The sequence below is a fragment of the Tenrec ecaudatus genome, chromosome 14 (assembly GCF_050624435.1).
Source record: "Tenrec ecaudatus isolate mTenEca1 chromosome 14, mTenEca1.hap1, whole genome shotgun sequence".
NCBI classification, from domain to species: domain Eukaryota; kingdom Metazoa; phylum Chordata; class Mammalia; order Afrosoricida; family Tenrecidae; genus Tenrec; species Tenrec ecaudatus.
In genome coordinates, this window is record NC_134543.1 from 74,724,561 (window position 1) to 74,746,341 (window position 21,781).

General features: G+C 35.4%; 1 protein-coding gene across 1 annotated transcript in view; it reads left to right on the forward strand.

The window, feature by feature from the left end:
* The window catches only part of STRN3 (striatin 3), an 86,962-nt gene that overhangs the window by 35,916 nt on the left and 29,265 nt on the right, over positions 1 to 21,781 (forward strand). Inside the window, exons 5-7 of the mRNA XM_075532067.1 lie at positions 5,622 to 5,795; positions 9,396 to 9,525; positions 11,332 to 11,473. Coding sequence (XP_075388182.1) covers positions 5,622 to 5,795; positions 9,396 to 9,525; positions 11,332 to 11,473 — 446 coding nt within the window. The remainder of the gene's footprint in view (positions 1 to 5,621; positions 5,796 to 9,395; positions 9,526 to 11,331; positions 11,474 to 21,781) is intronic.

Below are 21,781 nucleotides of genomic sequence, written 5' to 3' on the forward strand. Positions count from 1 at the left end.
CTTGTTTAACTATTAACTTAGATGCTGATGTTCCATTAAAAGGGATCTTAGCTTAGAAACAATTATTAAAACTTGAATGTTTAATAAAACAGATGATTCATTAGAAGAGTACTGGGATGGGGAGTAGATTTGAGGAGGTGCTAAACAACCGAGCATCAGGAAAGTTAGAGTAACACTGCGGGCAGCTCAGAGACTGGAAATACATTCTCTTCTCTGCTTTGTAGTTTTCTTTTTATCAGCATTACACTTTTCTATTGCCATCTCATCCATGTTTATGCCTTCTATGGAGTGCCATTAGTTAAATTCCTCATCACCATCCAGATTTTTCATCATTGGTTAACAGAAACTCAGTGCCCCTTAAGCACTGACTCCCCATTTCTCTCTCACAGTCATCCTTGACAGAAACCACTAACAAGTTGTATGAGATCTCCCGCTTTAGTTAGAATAATTTCAGGCAAGGTATTTGGCCTAATTTGATTTTATGATAACTCTTGAGAAAATAATTTGCTCCTGGGTTGTGTAAGATCTTGGCCCCTTACACAGGCCACACAGTTACATGTGTGATAGGATAGATTTTCCCAAAAGAGAATTGTATTTCCTAGAAGAGTAAAGATAACTGCTGAGCAGTATTTTTCTCAGGAAATGACTAATCCTATCATTTGAACTTAGTTCCCATCTTTTATTTCCTCAGACGTTACGTTACAGTTAACCTTCTTCTATAGTAGTTTATCCCTATACATTTTCTTCCTATCCTTATCTCAGCCTTCTAGCCTGTTTCTGAAAACTACCATCGCAAACATGTGCATTAGATTTTTTTTGGTAGGAGGGGGGGGGATTCCTGTTCTCTTGGAAACATTTGACATTACACATTTTTTTGAAAACACAGTTGATAATCACACCATTCTCTACTGGCGTCCCCAACCCTCTCTTTCTTCAGTGCTTTCCTTTCTTTTTTTTTTCCTTTTAGGTTTTTCTTAACTCTTCTGGCCTTTTATATGTTGTGATCCCAAGAGTTCTTTCTGGGTTATTGTTAATGAAGTGCCATCACATCGGTTTCAACCCATAGCAACCACTACACACATCAGAAGGAAACACTGCCCAGTCCTGCAGCATCCACAGAATTGTCATGTTTGAGCGCATTGTTGCACTGTCTGTGACATCCTTCTCTTTAGCCATCTTCCTTTCTTCTCTGCCAATCCATTTAACCAAGCATGCTCGTTCTCTTCCAGGGGCTGGTTTCTTCTGTTAGATAACATGTCAGAAAAGTGTGTGAGACAACGTCTTGCCATCCTCTGTCTGCTGAGAAACAACTTGGTTGGATTAATTCTAAAATAGATTAATTCAAAAATAATTCCGAAATATTGACAGCATAATTCAAACGTATCAGTTATTCTTTAGTCTTCTTATTCATTGTCTAATCGTCACATACACGTGAGGTGATTGAAAATACCATGGCTTGGGTCAGGTGCACCTTAGTCTTCAAAGTGACATTCTTGCTCTTGAACAATTTTTTTTTTTAGTGCTTTAACTTTTATTATTTTAAACTTAATTTATTCCAGAGCCATGAACTTTTGCTTCTTCAGTTTCTTCTGGGAAATCTTTTTCTTCTGTGCACCCTCCTCTTCTGGTTTGGGAACGATCTGTTCCTTCTCAGTCAGGATCATCTCAATGTGGCAGGGGAGCTCATGTATGGGTTGATCCGACCATGAGCTCTGTAAGTCCGGCGGTGCATCTTGGGGGCTTTGTTCACCTGGATGTGCTCAATGACCAGAGAATCCACATCTAAACCCTTAAGTTTGGCATTACTTTCTGCATTTTTAAGCATGTGAAGCAAAAATTCAGCACTCTTTTTGGGCCACCGACCCTGGGTCCAACCCCATTGTTTGGCCTGGGCACACCTTCCAACACCACCATTGTACCGTCGGAAAGGCACACATTGTTTCTGCAGAGTGACGTCTTGCAAGTATTTGGTGGCTTTCCGGATGTGCATACCTTTGATGGCCTGGGCAGTTTCACGCGTGTTCTTGAAGTAGACCCGGAGGTTCGACCCTCTTGATTTGCAGGATTTTGTAGGGTTTTCTGGGTCGAGTGAGTAGCGAACCATCTAGGCAAGTCACCTCAGGCCGCTACTGTTAGAACCCTCTTGAACATTTTACAGGGATCTTGTGCAGCTATTTGCCCAATGCACTACATCCTGTGATTGATTGACTCTTACTTTTAGAAGCATTGACTATGTATCCAAGCAAAATGAAATTCATGACAACTTTGACTTTTATCCTCTGTTTATCATGAAGTTATTAATAGTCCAGTTAAGAGAGATCTGAGTTTTCTTTTCTTTGAGTTATAATCCATATGAATAGCTACAGTCCTTGATCTTCATTAGTAATCCTCCTCACTTTGAACAGGCAATATTGTGTCATCTGCATATTGCAGGTTGTTAATAAGCCTTCCTCCAATCTTGATGTCATGTTCTTGTAGTCCAATTCTCGAATTCTTTACTTAGTATACAAGTTGAATACATATGGTGGAAAGATACAACCCTGACACATAGCTTACCTGATTTTAAATGTAGGAGTACTCCTTTTCTCTGTATGACTGCTTCTTGGTCCATGTGTAAGGTCCATAAGAGCACAGTGAAGTCTACTGGAATCCCTTTTCTCCCCATGGACATCCATATAGCGTGTTTCGATCCCCACAGTCAAATGCCTCTGACTAATCAATGTAACATAAATAAACTTCTTTCTGGTATTCTCTGTTTTCTGCCAAAAATTACCCGACATCAATGACACATCCTGTGCCACATAGTCTTCTATATCCAGCTTTAATTTCTGGCAATTTCTTGTCAGTGGATGATTGTAATTGTTGTTGAATGATGTGCAGCAAAATTTTATTTGCATGTGATATTAATGATATTGTTTGATGGTTTCCATATTCTTGTGGGTCACATTTCTTTGGAACGGGCACAAATACGGATATCTTCCAGGTAGCTATCTTCAAAATGTCTTGGCATAGAGAAGTGAGTATTTCCAGCATTTCATCAGCTTGTTGAAACATTTCAATTGGTGTTTTGTCAATTCCTGGAGTTTGTTTTTTGCTAATGTCTTCATTAAGTGTACCTTGTACTTTCTTCAGTACCGTTGATTCTTGATCAGATGCTACCTCTTGAAATTGTTAAATGTAAACCAGCTATTTTTGGTACAGTGACTCTTGTGTATTCCTGCCATCTTTGATGCTTCCAGCATCATTTAGTATTTTGCCTGTAGAATCTCAATACTGTAACTTGGAGCCTGGCTTTTATTTATTAATTTATTTTTGCTTTCTTACTCCAGTTCCTGTACAGTTTATTATAATTATCTTCTTGTGCTGCTTTTTGGAATTTTCTTTCCCGCTCTATTATTATTTCTTCCATTTACTTTAGCTATACTAGTAGATCAAGAGCAAGTTTCAGAGTATCTTGTGACAATTACTTTTTTATTTTTTGTCTTTTTGATACCTTTTTTCTTCATGTATGGTGGGTGCTCTTGATGTCATCTCACAGTTCATCAGGTCTCTGTCAATAGTGTTCACTGTGCCGTGTCTGTTCTTGAGATGTTCAGGAAAATCAGCTCTTGTGGACATGCTTTATGTGTTTTGAGCTTCAACCAGCACTTAAATGTGAGCAATTGATAGAGAAACTCAATATATGCTGCCAAAAAGAGGCCAGGAGCTGATTATGGAATAGACCATCCATTTGGGCTAATTCGTAGTACCTAATAAATATTCTCACTTGTTTAATAAAAACTGCATGGTTGTCTGACCAAACCAAACCCATTGACGTTGAGTTGATTGACCCATAGCGATATCCTATAGAATAAAGTAAAAGCATCTTGAAATGGGTTTCTAAGAATATAAAATTTTAGAGATATAGACTGCCACATTTTTCTTTCATAATGGCTTATGGGTTTGAACTATCAATCCTTTGGTTAGGAGCTAAGTATTTAACCACTGTGGCACCAGGGCTCTTTGGTTATCTGAGAGATAACTTTAAATATCCCTGATATCAGCTGACTTAATTTCCTCCTGATGCTGACATAATAAAAAAATACTTGAAGTGGAGTGAATTTAAAGAACAGAACATTAATTTCTTTTTTTAAAAACACTTTATTAGGGGTTCATACGACTCTTATCACAATCCATATATATACATACATCAATTGTATAAAGCACATCTGTACATTCTTTGTCCTCATCATTTTCAAAGCATTTGCTCTCCATTTAAGCCCTTTGCATCAGGTCCTCTTTTTTCTTCCCTTCCCTCCCCACTCACCTCTCCCTCATGAGCCCTTGATAATTTATAGATTATTATTTTGTCATATCTTGCCCTATCTGGCGTCTCCCTTCACCCCCCTTCTCTGTTGTCCGTCCCCCAGGGAGGAGGTCACATGTGGATCCTTGTAATCGGTTCCCCCTTTCCAACCCACTCACCCTCTACCCTCCCAGTATCGCCCCTCACATCCCTGGTCCTGAAGGTATCATCCACCCTGGATTCCCTGTGCCTCCTGCTCCTATATGCACCAGTGTACAATCTCTGCTCTATCCAGTCTTGCACAGAACATTAATTTCTAATACTTAATTGGCTTTGGGAATCTGAATTTAGAGCATCAGCCTTAGGGATAGCCCTTTTTAAATCTCAGCTTCTAGTAGCTATCAATAATCTCTGGCATTTCTGGGTTTATAGATTTAACTGCCTCCATCTTTACATGACATCTAAGATGTCTTTATCTCTTTTAAATGATAACACCCAGAGGAAGCAGCTTTGGAATACCACCCGGCTCTTTTATGACCTCAGTAATATAACACACACACACACACACACACACACACACACACACACACACACTTTCGAAAGGGAGCTTCAGAAAGTTCCTGGGAAAATGTAATTAAAAGGCAATAGAATTTTCTCACAAACCTTTTGAAGGCTACTTATAAGTTAGAACTTAATACAGCTTTTTTGGTGGACATAATCTATAACATCAGCTGTATAAAATACTAGGAGTATTTAAGGTTCATTACTGAGATTCTTTATTAGACACTCAAATATTGAGGAAAAACTCTTCAGCTTGTCACATGAAGCCATTAGTGCCTCTCATTTGTATGTCATAGTCTGACACCCTGCCCTCCCATCCCCCTTCTCTTTTTAAAGAATCTTCATTTGGATCTTAGTGCACACTAATTTAAATGTGGAGTTCTGAGTATCACAGAACTAGAGGAATGCTATGCTAGCAGGACATCAAGCACCAGTTAATCCCAGATTTCAACGTAGCTCGTCCCTGTTCTGAGGGGTAGTTCTACTCAAACACTACTGCTCTCTGTATGTTTTAAAGGAAAAAATCAACTTCAGAAACCTTTTTAAAGGTCCGGAGGTTTTCTAGTTTGCAGGAAAAAAATGGATCTTAATCAATATTAAATACTATAAGCTCTTTAAAACTTTGGTTTGTAATTGGCATTGTTCTCTTAGAAGTAGAATAGACAAAGAATAGTTTTATAGAATTCTGATATTTTCTAAAAATTGATAACACTTTTATTCTTGGCAGGTGCTATAACAGTAAGTGGAATTTAATATTTTTAATTTTCTTTTACAGATATCTTCAGGAAGTAGGTTACACAGATACAATATTAGATGTGCGATCTCAGCGGGTAAGGTCATTACTCGGACTGTCCAATTCAGAGCCAAATGGATCAGTAGAAACAAAAAATTTAGAGCAGATCCTTAATGGAGGCGAATCGCCTAAACCAAAAGGACAAGAAATTAAAAGGTATGGATTATATCTGTAGATTAACAACAATTTAAATAAAAGAACATTGTATTCTAGTTTGTTGACTTTTGGGTACTGTTAGCAATTTTAAAGCAAATAGAGTTCAGATTTAAGGACTCCCCATCCCTTATTGTGTTAAGAGCAAATACACATTCTACTTAGGTGCCATTTTAAAAATATATAAATTATTGTAAAAATAATCATTTTATATTGTCTTGCCTCCATTGTTTGTTTTTTTCCTCCATAGTTAATGTGGATTAGTTTACTGTATAATGTCCCTTCATTTAATATTTAGGTACTTTTAAGCTTATCTGTAATAATGTTGATACCAAGAGAATAGTAATAGTTTTGAAATAGGTGAAAAATTTTAGAATTTTTCAGGTGATTTCATGCGGAAAAAGTCTATTTTAACATACTGATTATGATTTTTGAAAGGGGTACAGTATTTTCAAGAAATTAAAATACTAATTAAAATAAGCAATGATTGATTGGGTTATAGTATGAAAGAAAGCTCTGTGTTGTGTTTGAGCACAGGAAGTTTCCAGTTAGATATTTTAAAAAACATTTATTAAGGTATTAGGTACTATAAAATGCCCCATCAAAAGTATACAATCTAATCAATATCTTTTGGGGTATTTACTGAGTTAATGCTGATATCACCACAATCAATTTGTAACACTTATATCACCCCAAAAAGAAATTTCATGCCCATTAACTGCCAGCCTCTATCTGTTGTTGGTCTCTATCAAGTCGATTCTGACTTATGACGATTCCATGCATTACAGAATAGAACTGATAGGATTTGTTTTGGTTTGTTTTTTACTGTAGTTTTGATAAAGGCAGCTTTTCAGGCCTATGGTGTTACAAGCTAGAAGGACCTGAACCACCAAGCTTAAGATGAACAGGCAAATGATAATCGTTTGTGCCACCTGTCTAGGGATTTCTTTCCTCCTATTACTGCTCTCCAATTCTAAGCCACCATCACTCTCTTTTCTATGCACATGTTTTATAGAACTGGTCAGTCATGGCTGGTTTCTTAATTTACAACTTATGTTCAAGATTCATCTGTGTTGTACCATGTTTCAGTACTTTACTCCTTTAAAAACTTTAAAAAGTTTTAAAATCATTTCATTGGGGGCTTGTACAACTGTCACAATCCATACATACATCAACTGTGTAAGGCACATTTGTACATTCGTTACCCTTATTCTCAAAACATTTGCTCTTCACTCACGCCCTTGGCATCAGCTCCTCATTTTCCCCCCTCCCTTCCCGTTCCCCCCTCCCTCATGAACCCTTGATAATTTATAAATTATTATTTTGTCATGTCTTACACTGTCCGATGCCTCCCTTCACCCACTTTTCTGTTGTCCGTCCCCCAGGGAGGAGGTCATGTGTAGATCCCTGTAATCGGTTCCCCCCTTTCCACCCCACCCTCCCTCCACTCTTTATTCCTTTTCATTCCCAAACACTATTCTGGTCTGTGGATGTGCACATTTTTGCTTATTTGTTGGTTGACCAGTTGATGGATGTTTAGGTTGGTTTCACACATTGGAATAATGAGTTTTTGAGCATTTGTTTTGAACATTTGTGTTCACATGGAAATAATACGGTTACAGTTCTCATGGGTATGTACATCTAAGAGACGCATTGCTGTTTCTTAGAACGTTATTAAACATTATGAGGAATTACCATACTCGTTTCCAAAGCTTGTGTACCATTCCACCAGCAATATATGAAAGTTTTGGTTTTGCCACAACACTTTGTTATTGTCTGTCTACCATATCCCCAAACCCAAGCCCTCTGCCAATAAGTCGGTTCTGACTAACAGTGATCCTATGTAACAGTGGTTCTCAAGTTTTCTAATGTGTGACCCTTTAATACAGTTGCCCGTGTTGTGGTGACCCCAACCATAAAATTATTTTCATTGCTACTTCATAATTGTAATTTTGATACTGTTATGAATTAGGCGACCCCTGTGAAAAGGTTGTTCAACCCCCAAAGGGTTTGTGACCCACAGGTTGAGAACCAATGCTATATAGGGTTTCCTAAACGGACATCTTTATAGGAGCAGACAGCTTTCTTGTGCGGAGCAGCTGGGGTTTCGAATCTCAGACTTTGCAGTTTGAGTAGGGGGACAATGCTCATTCTCCAGTGCCATGATTAAGATGAGTCAAGTAGGTGGGACCCTTTTCATTTTTTATCTGTAGACATTGTTTTAAGTTTATGTATATAGGTTTACAAGTATAAAGAAATGACAAAATAATAATTTAAGAATGATGAAGAGTTCATGAGGTGGGGGGGAGTGGGGAGAGAGGGAAAAAATGAGCAGCTGATATTAAGGGCTCAAGTAGAAGGCAAATGTTTTGAAAATGATGATGGCAACAAATTACATATGTTCTTGACACAATGGATGTATGTATGGATTGTGATGAAAATTGTATGAGCCCCCATAAAATGACTAATAAATAAATAAAAGTACGAATAAAAATAAAAATACGAAGAGAAGGCAAACTCACCACAAGTTCACTTAGAGTTGAAGGGATTAGTAATATATACAGTTTTTAAACCAATATTATTTCATATATTTTGACATAATTATCTAAAACACTCTATAAACTTTGAAGTTAACATAGCCTTTTATTTAGGCTTTTTAAAAAAACAAAACAATTTCACATGTATTAAAGTCCATTTTTTCTTTAATCTGGTATTCAGAGTTTTTATAGAATATGGGAAAACAAAAATAAAGCAGTTTTCATTCAACCAGTCAACTAACCAGGCTCCCTAATTCTTAAAATAATCATCTATTGAAAAAAAACACATCTATTGTCTCGTTAATTTCAACTCATAAAGACCTTATAGAAGAGAGCAGAGCTGCTCCATATTAAGAGTCTTTGTTCAGCGTAATGTTCTACTAGTTTCCTCCCCCACACCCCTTGGTAGCTTCTATTAGACTTTTAAACCACTTTATGTACACCCCATCTAGGAATTCAAATTAGAATAGATTACCTACTATTAGATCGTCTACTGTTAACCTCATTAAGAAAGTGGTTCTGAATGACTTAAAGACAGCTGAGGCATCCTTTGAAGTGGAGTATGTATGTATGTGTTTATTTTCATGCATTATTTTATAGCAGGTTTGTTGTTGTCACTCTAAATCTGGGCAGTATGATACTCAGACCAGTTTAGTCTTTAGACATTTTGGCTGCTAAACTAGAAGATCTAGGAGATTCTGTAAAGTTTTAAGAATTGCTAAATTTGTGGTTTTTGATTATGATGACTTTATTTTGAGAGAGAATAAAATATATAAGTATCTGTTAGTACAAGATAATTTGTGATGTGATTATTGCCTAAAACCAAAAACATTTTTTGGCAATAAACATCAGGGAAATGAAATCTGTAGAGACCAATCAATATCACATTGATCCTAGAACATAAATAATTTTTCAAACTTCTTTGGGGTGGGATAAATAATATGTTATAAATGAGTTGTAATTTCAGTCTATAGCTACTTTCAGTACTGCTTTAAAATAAGAACCAGTAAGTTATTATTGGATTTAACCGCTAAAACACGTGGGTTAACAGTTTTCTTCTCAACAGGCCATCTGGTGATGTTCTTGAAACATTCAATTTCTTAGAAAATGCTGATGACAGTGATGAAGATGAGGAAAATGATATGATTGAAGGCATCCCAGAAGGAAAAGACAAGCATCGGATGAATAAACACAAAGTAGGAATTCAGTTTCGTATTTCCACTAGCTAAGATAATATATTGAGAGAGGTACACATATGCATGTATTTAAAATAATATATTACAGTAGGAATTTTTGAAGTATCTTAAGTGGCCATTGGGGGTGATGGACTTTTGTATGTGATAATTTTCTGTAAAAGTGTATATATTTAGCACTGATTGAATTATTGATATATAGGAAGACTTATTTACGATAGTCACTAGATGGGCAAGAAAATTTACGAAACTGAAAAAAAAAAAAGTGATCCTCTCCCCTAATCCATCTGCCACAACTGTAGTCCATGACTTCATGGATAATAAACCAGATGATAAATTAGCTGTAACTTCAACGGAAAACCTTGTCTACAGAGCATGGAACTAATACTCCGATGGTGACTGTGCTTTAGCATTCTCATTTGTTTGTATGTGCAATCAATGGCACTGGAGGGGGACGTTTCTGACATCCTCAGGTGTCCCTGTTGCGATGAGGCCTAGGTAAGACAAGCCTCCATCCATGTCCGCCTTTCTTCACCCACTGCCACACCGCTGCTCTTCCCACAGCACTCTGCATCTATGCTGGGTTCAGTAATTTCTTGCAGTCACCACACAGGTCACAACTTCACAGTTAAAGCGGTTTATTAGTGAAGCTAATAGACAAGTCAGAATGAGAAAACAGTGAGGATACAGTCATTGGTTTCAGTCAGACGCAAAGTCTCTCCGTCATGCTGTCTTTTAGCCTTTGCCTCCATGGTTCAGGAAGGCAGCTCACCTGTCACTGTGTCTTACAGATCCACGGTCTCAGTGCTGCTCCTCTGAGTTTCCGCATCACATCTGCATCTAGTCTCAGCAGGTCATTGGCTTGGTCTTTTTCTGCTGCTGCTTTAAAGAGGGCTCATCATCCTAATAGCCAGGGGGTGATCATGAAAATTGACAAATCCTTCTATTCATTTACAAACGCCCAATATACATAGTCATACCCAATCATTTGGTGGGAGTTAGAGACCTGTATAGAAGGATAGATGAAAATTTGTTCATAATCTAAAAAATCAGCATATTTTATCCATAATGGATAGCCGTAGTAACAAAAGTCAGTTGGATTATTTGTAAATTATCAGAGTAGTGTATATTATGAGTCTGTAAAAGGAGCTAGGGTCATTTGTAGTTCTTTGGAATATTGCAGCAATATGGAGAACATGTCATTTTTTTTCTCCTAAGCTTCCATTCTACACTTGCAGCCTTCCTGCCACATTTCCTAGGTTTAGCATCCTCAATTGGATAGAGGATTGGTTTTCCCCTTTTATGGACTTCTTTTTAGATAATGCACTATTGTAATTACCACAGTCTTTAACTTTTATTATTTTTATATTTTTAACTTATTATTTATTATTAGCTAATTATTTATTACTAGGTGTGCCATATCTGTATTATCCAGGCCACAAGTTAAAACTAAGTGTATAATTTTCAGTGTCTGGTATCAATTAAAGATAGTATTATCAGATTGCAAGTGAGTGAATGATGAGACCTTAATAGGTGTAAGTGTAAATCAAGTATGATTTATAAGAAGAAAAGTTAGTTTATTTAATCATATTAATACCAAATTACTAATCATACCTGATGTTGGCAGAGTACTGTTGAATTGATTATCTAGAACATGATTTGGGAATTCTGAACGTTGTGGAAAGTCTAAACTTTGATGTCCAAAGAATTTTTTAAATGGATGTGTAAATGTAAAGGGAATTATATGAAGACATTGAAGGATACCTTTAAAATTTAATCTGTAATTGTTTGCTTAATGGTTGTTTGCAGATAGGCAATGAAGGTTTAGCTGCTGACCTCACTGATGACCCTGACACTGAAGAAGCTTTGAAAGAATTTGATTTCTTAGTGACTGCCGAAGATGGGGAAGGAGCTGGAGAAGCGCGGAGTTCAGGGGATGGCACAGAATGGGGTAAGGTGATAAAGAAATGGGAACTCGGGGTGGGAGTCTAGTCTTCACAGATGCATTATTAGCAAATGTGTGGAAGGTGTCTGTCTCTGAATGTGTGATGACAGTTTAAAGAGAAAAGGGACATGGTATTGCAATAATTTCAGGAAATTCTTTTACCAGCTTATTTAGATTTGATGACCTTAAATATGTAGCTTTTGTTGGATTTGATTTTTGAAATTTGTCTTAAAATTGAAGCATTTAATTGACTTGGAAATTTACTTCCTTTCCTCAGCAATTAAAAAAACAAAACAAAAACTAAGCATCTAGTCTTTTAAAGAGGAAAACTTTTTATACCTGCCCATCTTGTGTTATCTGAGTGTTAAAAATGAATAAAGCTACTAGTTCTGAATTATATGAGATTTAGTGAAGATACTAAGCTTTATTGCATATACTATTCAGTGTATGTTGGAGAGTAGCCATTGGAAGTGAGATGTAATGCTAATTATAATCCAGTTGTACAAAAAGGCTCAAAACAGTTCAATTTGTGTAATGTAAAAATACCATTAGAAAATAAAAGAAAGTTTGCCAACTTTTTAAAATAGTCTAAGTCCAGTGTATCAACCCTACTAAATGTTTTTATTTAATCATCCTTTAACATCAGCACATTAACGTGGCTTTATTTTGGAAGGAGGTTACCAAATATACCTATACTTATTTCACATGAACAACAACGTTGCTTAGTTACTAGAAAAATAAATTATCATCAGGTATTTAAAACTACTTTGGTGAAATGAAAGACACTTGGATTAAAAACAAAATCCTCATTTACTTGTGTATTGAAACTTCGATTTAAAAATGGTTCAAGTGCTTTTAAGATCTGAATTTTCTTAACAACTTTACCATTGCTTATAATTCTCAAGTATTGTTGACTTCATCTATTTTGTAAAGCGAAGAGGAGGAGGAGGAGGTACATTAATGCAAAACATGAGAGAAAACTCCACAATTACTATTCAGACTTTGTACCCCTTCTTTTTGAAGGATGAATATGTTATTTTGAACATTGACCCTTCTTAAGAATTAGCTTTCTTCTGGAGATAGTAGAAATTGTTCTGACTTTTAGCTTCTGGGTGCACTTCATACAACGTTGGAGATACCATGTCCAGTAACTTCTAAATTACTTGTTTTTTTCCTGAATACAAAATATGCCATCTTGTACCTACATATGCACTTGTGTACATACAAGGAAACTTAAAAGTTGTGGTAAAATTACATTTCCTTTTTAATTCCATTTTTCTATGAGCTATCTGGAATACTCTTGTACCTACTTAACTAAAAAGAATGTACTATATGTTGTTTTATAACCCACACTTTTTTGATTTGACATATCATATAGTATCAGTTTTCCCCATTTTTTTGAAATATCATTTTAATAGCATAACTTTATGCTACATAGCTTTATGCTACGATTTATTTTACCAAGTCTCTACTTACACACATCATAGATTATTTTCATTTTTAAAAAGTGACAAATTTTTATCAAATATCCATATAATTTAATTTTGGCACATCCATTTCTCTTTTTTAAGGCTAAAATAACTTTATGTTGAACTACCAGACAGAGTGGCCGCAGGAGGGGCGGGGAGGGGCAGGGGGAGGGGGGCTGGGAAAGTAAAAAAAAAAAGAACTACCAGACAGATACACAAAAATGTTAAGGATTTAACTTGTATGTAATAGCATTATTTCTTCAATATAAAGAGCATATTATATACAAATGCTTGATTCTTCTGCCCAGATACATAAGACAGAGTAGAATTGAAAAACAAAAAACAAATAATGCTTAAATATGCTACAAATCACAACTTTTAAAACATCTTAAATTCTTGAAAAGAAAAAAGGATTTTTCTAGGTATGAAATGGCTCACCTTGTTAACTTTCCATTAGAAATGAAAAACTGTTGAATGCAGGATTCCTGATGTTCATAATAATGCCCCAAACAGATGCCATATTGTTTCCAGATTAAAGACATACTCAAATACACCTTTATATTTATTAAGTTATTAAAATTTTATTTCCTAGAAACTAGAAGGTGGCTGTTTTCAGATTTTAAAAATTAAGTGAAGAATATAGATAATTTTTCTTAAATATAAATGATCTTGACCCAATGAAACATTCCGATTCCTACCTACATTGCCTAATGTTATTTTTTTACTTTGTACACTAGGACTATGCCCACTTACCTCTGATTTTGAACATTCCTGTGAAACCTCTGCTTTTTAGAAACCTCTTGGATACCGGTTTTTCTTCTGTCAGCTTACTTAGCCTGAGTTTAATATTAGTAGTTTATAATTCTCATAACCAAAAATATTGGTTAGTATTTGTGATATTTGCTGTTACTCTCATAAAAACAGACATTTTAATGATCCATTAATTGCGTCTACACTTTGAAACTGTCATCCATGGATGTTTACAAGACAAAAAGTGCAATTAGTGTCTGAATGTATTTAGATACAGTGGATAAAGAAAGCACTGAACATTCATATAAAGCTAGTTATAATATATGTAAATTTTAGTTTTATATAATTCTGCTTTAGTAAATTAGAATTGTCAGAGTAGAATTTCATTTTTTTGGGTAGTTTTGAATTACTGAAAATCAACTTCTTATGCATATTTGTTTTCTTTTAAACAAAAATGCTCCCTTAATTGATTTCAACCTCATTTCTTGATTCTCTTCCCCTTTGCCCCCTAGATTTTTTAAAAGCAGAATTAACATGTGGAAGATTATGCTGCCTCTTCCCTCTTGCTCTTACATATTTCTTATAATCAATATCCAGTCAGCTGTACTTCTCAGGCAAGTTTCAGGATATTGTTTGTTCACATAAGCAATCACCAACATTATCTTTGTATTACCTGCTCCTGCATTTCCTAGATTTGAACCTTTGTTTTCTATTTTTGTATTTGGCTTGCTAAATTTTTCCCCTCCCCCTTAAACTTACCTATTTAAAATACTCTACTCTCCTTTGATTTTCTCAGATTTATTCTTTTTAGAGAGGTTTTTAACAACTATGGTTATCTAGTTAAGATTTTTCTTTATAAGGGTTATACCACTTGTTTTGTCTCTCAGAGATTTAAATGTTTTCTCATAATACCTCAATTTCTGTTATCAGTAAAAGATAGGAATTGTTAGATTTATTAAGATGAATGCAAATGACTTATTCTTTAAACCTCATTTTGTAAGGGTATTTACGTAATAAATTGACAGGAAGGTACCTAATAAAACATAATTTTCAGAAAAAACATTGTTAGAATACCCAAAAAGTATATTTTGTCTTTAAGTTACCATTACAATTATAGATTTGACAAATAATCTCCTGTAAACTTCTGTCTTCAATAACCTAATTTCAAGTTAGCAAAGTAACTTGAAGCTTTGGATTTAATTTTTACATATTGACTACCTATGATCATAAATCCACCGACATTGACTCAATTCTGGCTCAGTAGTGACCCTTAATAGGGTTTCTGAGACTGTAAATCTTTGTGGGAGCAGACAGCCTGATCTTTCTCTCACAGAACTGGTAGTGGGTTTGAACCGCCGACCCGGCAGTTAGCTTTCCAACGCATACTTGACAGCGCCACCAGGGCTCCTTTACCTATGATCATAGGTAAGTCCATAAGGGAGAAAGAGATGACAGTTGGGACTTTGTGGTTCAGAAATTTGAATGTTTGATTATCATTCAAACAAGAGAATCTCTTGTTCAATACACACACTAATACTACATCAATCTATATAAATAAAAGGCTTTTAAACACTGCCTTTATAGCTTGTCAATCAGACTTAGGTGATTGCCAGATTTTTTTTCCATTTTTTTTTTTTTAATTTTAACAATTTATTGGGGCTCATACAATTCTTTTCACATTTCATGCATATACATACATCAATTGTATAAAGCACATCTGTACAGTCTTTGCCCTAATCGTTTTTTTCTCTTTTCTTCTTTTACATTTTATTAGGGACTAATTGCCAGATTTTAAACGTCAAAATATAAAAAGCTAAAGAATATAATGACTCCCCTAAAATCTTACTGTTAATGTATTACTGACTTGGCCTGTGTGTTTTGCTATATCTATTTTTAATAATGGTTACAAAACTCATGTTAAACTTCCTAATAACTTTGCTGTTTAAAAAAAAGGAAAAATCCGTAATGCTTAAAATAATTCTAAAAGATTTATACTGTTTCTTTTTAATACTCACTCCCACTTTTAGTTCACTGTATAGTTTATTTTCCTGGCACAGTATTTAATTAAAACAAATGGATTTATTAACTAATATAGCCAAAGTGTGTCATCTTTAGCAGATGTACCAATAATATATGCTTTCGTGTCTGTGCTTTTCACAACTATTGTCTGACCTTGAAAAAATCAGTCATAAAATTCTTTCGTGGAATTTGAAGGATTTTTTTGTTACTTGTTGTTGCTAATCTTAGTTTTGTAGCCCAATAATGTGATACCGAACTTCTTGGATGGAGAAGAGAGCTTGTGTTCTCTATAAATACTGTTAAAGAATTTTTTAAGACAGTGTACGTTAAAAAAAGACATTGTACACTGAAAATAAAATGAGGTTTCTCCAAAAATTTGTGGAAAAATAGAATTAGTAGGATTTTTTCAAGATTTCTGAAGCCCTCTTGTATGTATGTATTATATTGAGTTATTGTTACTATTAGTATATATAGATTTAGTTTGACATTTTCATTTTTCATGAATATTCATTTTCATTAATAAAACAAAGCTGACTTTCCAGCTTGCATTTTTATAAGTAATTTGCATGGAATACACTCGTTCACTTTTTAAATGCTGGCCAAATAATTTTTTATTAACATTTTAATAAAGATGCAGTGATCTAATATTTCTAACATTACATTTCTAATGTCAGTCAATTGAAAGAATGTTATTGAAGAATGATAATGTTTAAATTTGAGATTCATAAAAATGAAGTATCGTTTAATTGTTGTTAGCATTAACTCCTTGACATGGGCATTTAGAGTTGAGTTGTAAATAACAAAACTTGAGACTGCACCTTTAAAGTACTTTGCGTATATGCTGTTAGCTCTTTTTTTTTTTATTCTGTGATGCTCTTAAGAGTTTACTGCCATCAGCCTTCACTGTCAACTGCTGATTTTTTTCTTTTAATAAGTGCTGCATGTAGACAAAGATGGCCTCTCCTCAACTGCTGAGGTTTGGGATGTAGCCCAGGGACTAATAGGTAAACTGAAGGAACAGTACAAGAAGGAATGAAAGGGGAAGAAAGGGGTGAAGAGTAAGTGTAGATTCTGACTATTATAATTTTGTATATCAATGTTGAGAAAAAAAATCAATTGTTTTTCAAACACCTTTTTGTTTTACAAAAAGGGAGCAACCATCTTTGAACTTTGTCTATTGTAGAATTCAAATTTATTTGAATATAGTTTAGAATTGCACTATTGATCAAGTAGAAAACCATTTTAACTATATGGATAGGGTGAAGGAGAGATTTCAAGATTTTTCTGAAGTTTTAAAACATCTATCAGATTGTAAGGCATAATGGATTTGGAATTAAAACTAAAAGAAATTTGTCCCAAAGGAAAACGCATACATATTTTTATTATATTTTATTTGTATGATCTTATGGCTATACCAGGTCATAATGTGGTTGCATTTCTCAGTTTGAGGATATTGGCATACTGTGAATAGGAAAGCCCTGCCTGTGGTTTCTGCTTTCTGGCATTAATCCCACCCAAAACAATAGCAAAAAAAGCTTCTCCTCCTGAGGAGTAGCTTCCTGGCTCCTCTGATGGGGGCTGGAACCCAGTTGTTTGATCAAAGGCAGGGTACCTTTTGGTGACTGATGCACTTTTCCCTGTGTTGTGCTTGGATCAGTGTGCTGTAAAAGTGTAAATGCAACTATTGGACCTATCTCAAAGAAGTAAATATTTTCCATTTTGTGATTCAGGCTTAAAACCAGTTTTATGAAAAGCATCCTCAAATATCCTGGATGGTACTAAATATGCTGGTACTAATGGAATGTGAAACTTACTTTCAGGAAACTTTACCTTGATCTACTTACTCATTTAGTCCTGCTGTATTGTAAACTTACTTTAAGTGGGAAAAGGGCATTACAAAGGCAAAGCTATAGGCAATTTTCACGTATTTTTCTTAGGTCATACATTCACTTATAAATTGTAGTTATAATGGAAAGGGGCACTATAAGACTTCCTATGTAGTCAAGCATTTTTTGGATGATTTATCTTAGGAAATTAGTAGGTGGGTTTGTTAACAATTCTAATGTAGTTTTCTTTTATACTGGCATTTGTTATTGCATTTGGAAAAAAAAGATGGGGCTGTGTTCAGCTCTAACCTCACCTACCTATTATGCATGTTGAATATAATGGGAATTTTGTACAATTGATTCTTAATAATGACACAATGACATTAGAATTTCTGAGTGTTTGCTTCTTTCTTTTTGAAGAAAGCTTACTGGATTCGCTATGTATTTTATTCATAAACTGACTTTTCTTTAGAAAATGTTTGATTAAAAAAAGAAAGTGTTTGATACTGGTTGCTTCTAAATTTTTAAAAATCAGTTTATAGGGGGCTTGTACAGCTCTTATCACAATCCTTACATCAATTGTATAAAGCACATTGTACATTCATTATCCTCATAATTCTCAAAACATTTGCCCTCCATATAAGCCCCTGGCATCAATCAGCTCCTCATTTCCCCCCCCTCCCTCCCCGCTCCCCTTTCCCCTCTCCCTCATGAACCCGTGATAATTTATAAATTATTATTTTGTCATATTTTACACTGTTTGAAGTCTCCCTTCACCCACTTTTCTGTTGTCCGTCCCCCAGGGGGGAAATCACATGTAGATCCTTGTAATCGGTTCCCCCTTTCCAACCCACTCTTATCTCCACCCTCCCAGTATTTCCACTAACATCACTGGTCCTGAAGGGATCATCTGCCCTGGATCCCCTGTGTTTCCATTTCCTATCTGTAGCAGTGTACATCCTGTGGTCTAGCCAGACTTGTAAGGTAGAATTGGGTTATAATAATGCGGGGAGATGAAGCATTTAGGCACTAGAGGAAAGTTGTATTTTTCATCATTGCTACATCGCACCCTGCCTGGCTCATCTCCTTCGGAGACCCTTCTGTAAAGGGATGTCCAGTTGCCTAAAGATGGGCTTTGTGTCCCCACCCTGCACTCCCTCGTCATTCACAATGATAGCATTTTTTTGTTCTTTCATGCCTCATACCATATCACTTCTACACCATGATCACACAGCCTGGTGTGTTCTTCCATGTGGGCTTTGTTGCTTCTGAGCTAGATGGCCCCTTGTTTACCTTCAAGCCTTTAAGACCCCAGACACTACCTTTTTATAGCTGGGGTGCTATCAGCTTTCTTCACATTTGCTTATTCACACATTTGTGTTCAGTGAGCGTATCTGAAAGGTGAGCACACAATGATAAGATTTTTTGTTTTTGATGCTTGATAACGCTTCTGCACTTCATGATCGCACAGGCTGGTGTGCTTCTTCCATGTGGGCTTTGTTGCTTCTCAGCTATATGGCCACTTGTTTATCTTTAAGACTTTAAAACCCCAGATTCTGTATCTTTTGATAGCTAGGCTCCATCAGCTTTGTTCACCACATTTGCTTATGTGCCCGCTTTGTCTTCGCTTGCTTCCAATTTTAAATGGAAACACCCTTTGTTTTTCTGATAAGAGTACGACGAGGGGTTGTATCTCTTTTAGAAACATAGAAACGTGTGATGAATCATTCCAGTCTTCCCTAGTTTGAAGTTTAAATTTTTTCCTATATTTTAAAAAATTTATAAGTGTGCCTATTGATGTAAAAATAACTAGAAACACGAACTGGTTTAAAAATCTCTTATCGGAAAAAAATAATTTATTTAAATTTTAAATACAGTTTTATAATCTGTCTACTAAGCTAATAGTTCATAGATATTTTGTACTTTATGCCAACAAGTATTCCTATGTATGTGTTTTCAGTTTTGTTGTTGTTGTTGTGTAACTCAGAAACCCTGATGTTTCATCCAAGGCAATAAAGCAGGTCATTGGGAGCTAGTATGATTGTATCAGAGAGTCTGGATACCTTAGAGTCACGATTTGGGGCTTTAGATTGCTCAGTACTATTTTATTATCTAGATTTACTTTATTACCTGGCCTCTTCCTTTAATTTTGCATTTACATATTTTTTAATGGACCATTTTTTATTTAATCATAAAAATAACATTTCTATGTGAAGATAAAAGTAAATATTACTTAGCGTTCCACTTAGATACACCTCATTCAGTATTTGATGTATTCCCATCCAAACAATGTTTCAAGAATAATATTGTTTTGAAATGGTTTTCACTTAATGTTTTATAAGTATCTGTAATGCGATAATGGTTTTTTAGAATTTCACTTTGTGGATTTATCCTGGCTAAGGTTAACTTGTTCATTCTTACCGACCCTCCATTCTTCTTTAAGGTTACCTATATAAGCAGGTGCAGTGTAACCTGTGAGAGTTGAAACTCAGGGGGGCTGCCATGTCAAGGTTTCCCTTTTTGTGCCTGTAATACTATCTATTAATGAGAAATATGAGGGGTACCCCAAAAAACAGATACCCTCACATAGTTGTGTGTTTAAAATTTTTTTACAAAACAACCTTATCACCTTCAAAGTACTCACCATTACGCTTAATACATTAGTCAAATCGGCAATTCCATCCTTGGAAACATTTTTCAAACTCAATTGTTTGTATGACTGACCACCTTGTTTTTTTTCCTTGTTTTTTTCCTTCAACTCTTCTACATCATCACATCACTGTCCTTTCATGTCCCTCTCCATTCGTGGAAGCAAAAAGGGGTCACAGAGTGAGGTTAGGTGATTAAGGTGCAAGAGGCATACTGGTGTGTTTTGTTTTGTTTTTTTTTTTTGCTCAAACCTGGCACACTGAAGTCGTTGCGTGAGCAGGTTCATTATCATGGTGGCAAAACACAGTTAGTTGGTGTTTGTTCTCCCCTCACCCCACCCCCTCTGCTACATACATATCAGGCCTTTTTTGTCACGCACCCTATTACGCTATCTTTTCAGAACATCTAAACAGAAAGCTTTGATAAACTGTCTGACCTGGTGCAATGAACTCTAAATTCACTGTCTCCCTCACATCAAAAAAACAAATGAGCTTCATCTTGATCTTTGATTTCACTTGACAAGCTTTCTTTGGGCGAATTGACGATGGTGTCTTCCACTGGCTTGACTGATACTTGCTTTTGGGGTTGTAAGTAAAGCACCAAGTAATAACCTTGGGAAAAACTTTGGGGTTGCCCCAGAGCTGTTCTTTCAAAGCACTGCATGTTTGCACTCAACGCTCTACTTCCTGGTCAGTCAGAACCTGTGACACATGTCTATCATATTCAGGTTCTTACCCTTTCATCAGTTTTTTATTCTATAATAATGAGGTTTCCAGCAGATTATCTCAAATAAAATAGTTAACCATGTTTCTTTATGCATTTCCTTTGTGGAAATTAGATTTAAAAATTTTTTATTGAATACTGTATGTAAGACTCTTATTCCCAGGCAGCAAGATGGAATCTTGATAAATACAAACACTATTGTTTCTTGCTTATGATTTGTGATGGTCTTACACCTAGTAGATCATCATGCAGTTTCCAAGAAACAATTGTAAGTGAAGAGATAACCCCACAAATTTTCTTAGCAATTTTAGCACTTGCTCAGGCTTTGTTGGTTTTTATTCTGATTTTATTTCTGATAGAACTTTTATTGAGTAACAACTTTTGTACAAGTTGGACTAAGTATTTCCCTTTCCCTTACTCTAGCACCAACTGCCCCTCTGATGGCACACTACAGACATAGATGGTCAAAGTAACTCTTCAAGCTTCTGTAGCACATTTCTTGATTTTGAGAAGTATTAATAGATTAAATACATTTCTTCATTATAATTTACTTAGCAGTGGCCACAGAACTCAAAGTGTACTCAGAGTTTGGGAGGTTTATTAGAAAAGGTGACAGGTTTCTAGCCAGGATCAAAGAACATTTCAGGGCTAAAGTTAGCAGTTCTTTCTTTGCCTCTCCTCCGCCATGCCAGCAGCCACATCTCTCTGTGGTCCTCAGCCTCTCAGTCATCTTGTTAACTTCTCCCTTGCTCTTAGTAGTATTTGTCATTTGCTGGCCCCTATATATTATGGCAGATTGTCAGCCGAAATTTAACATTTTTATAAAATATGACTTATTTAAAATATGTGTATGTTAAACATTTGAATATGTGAATGTA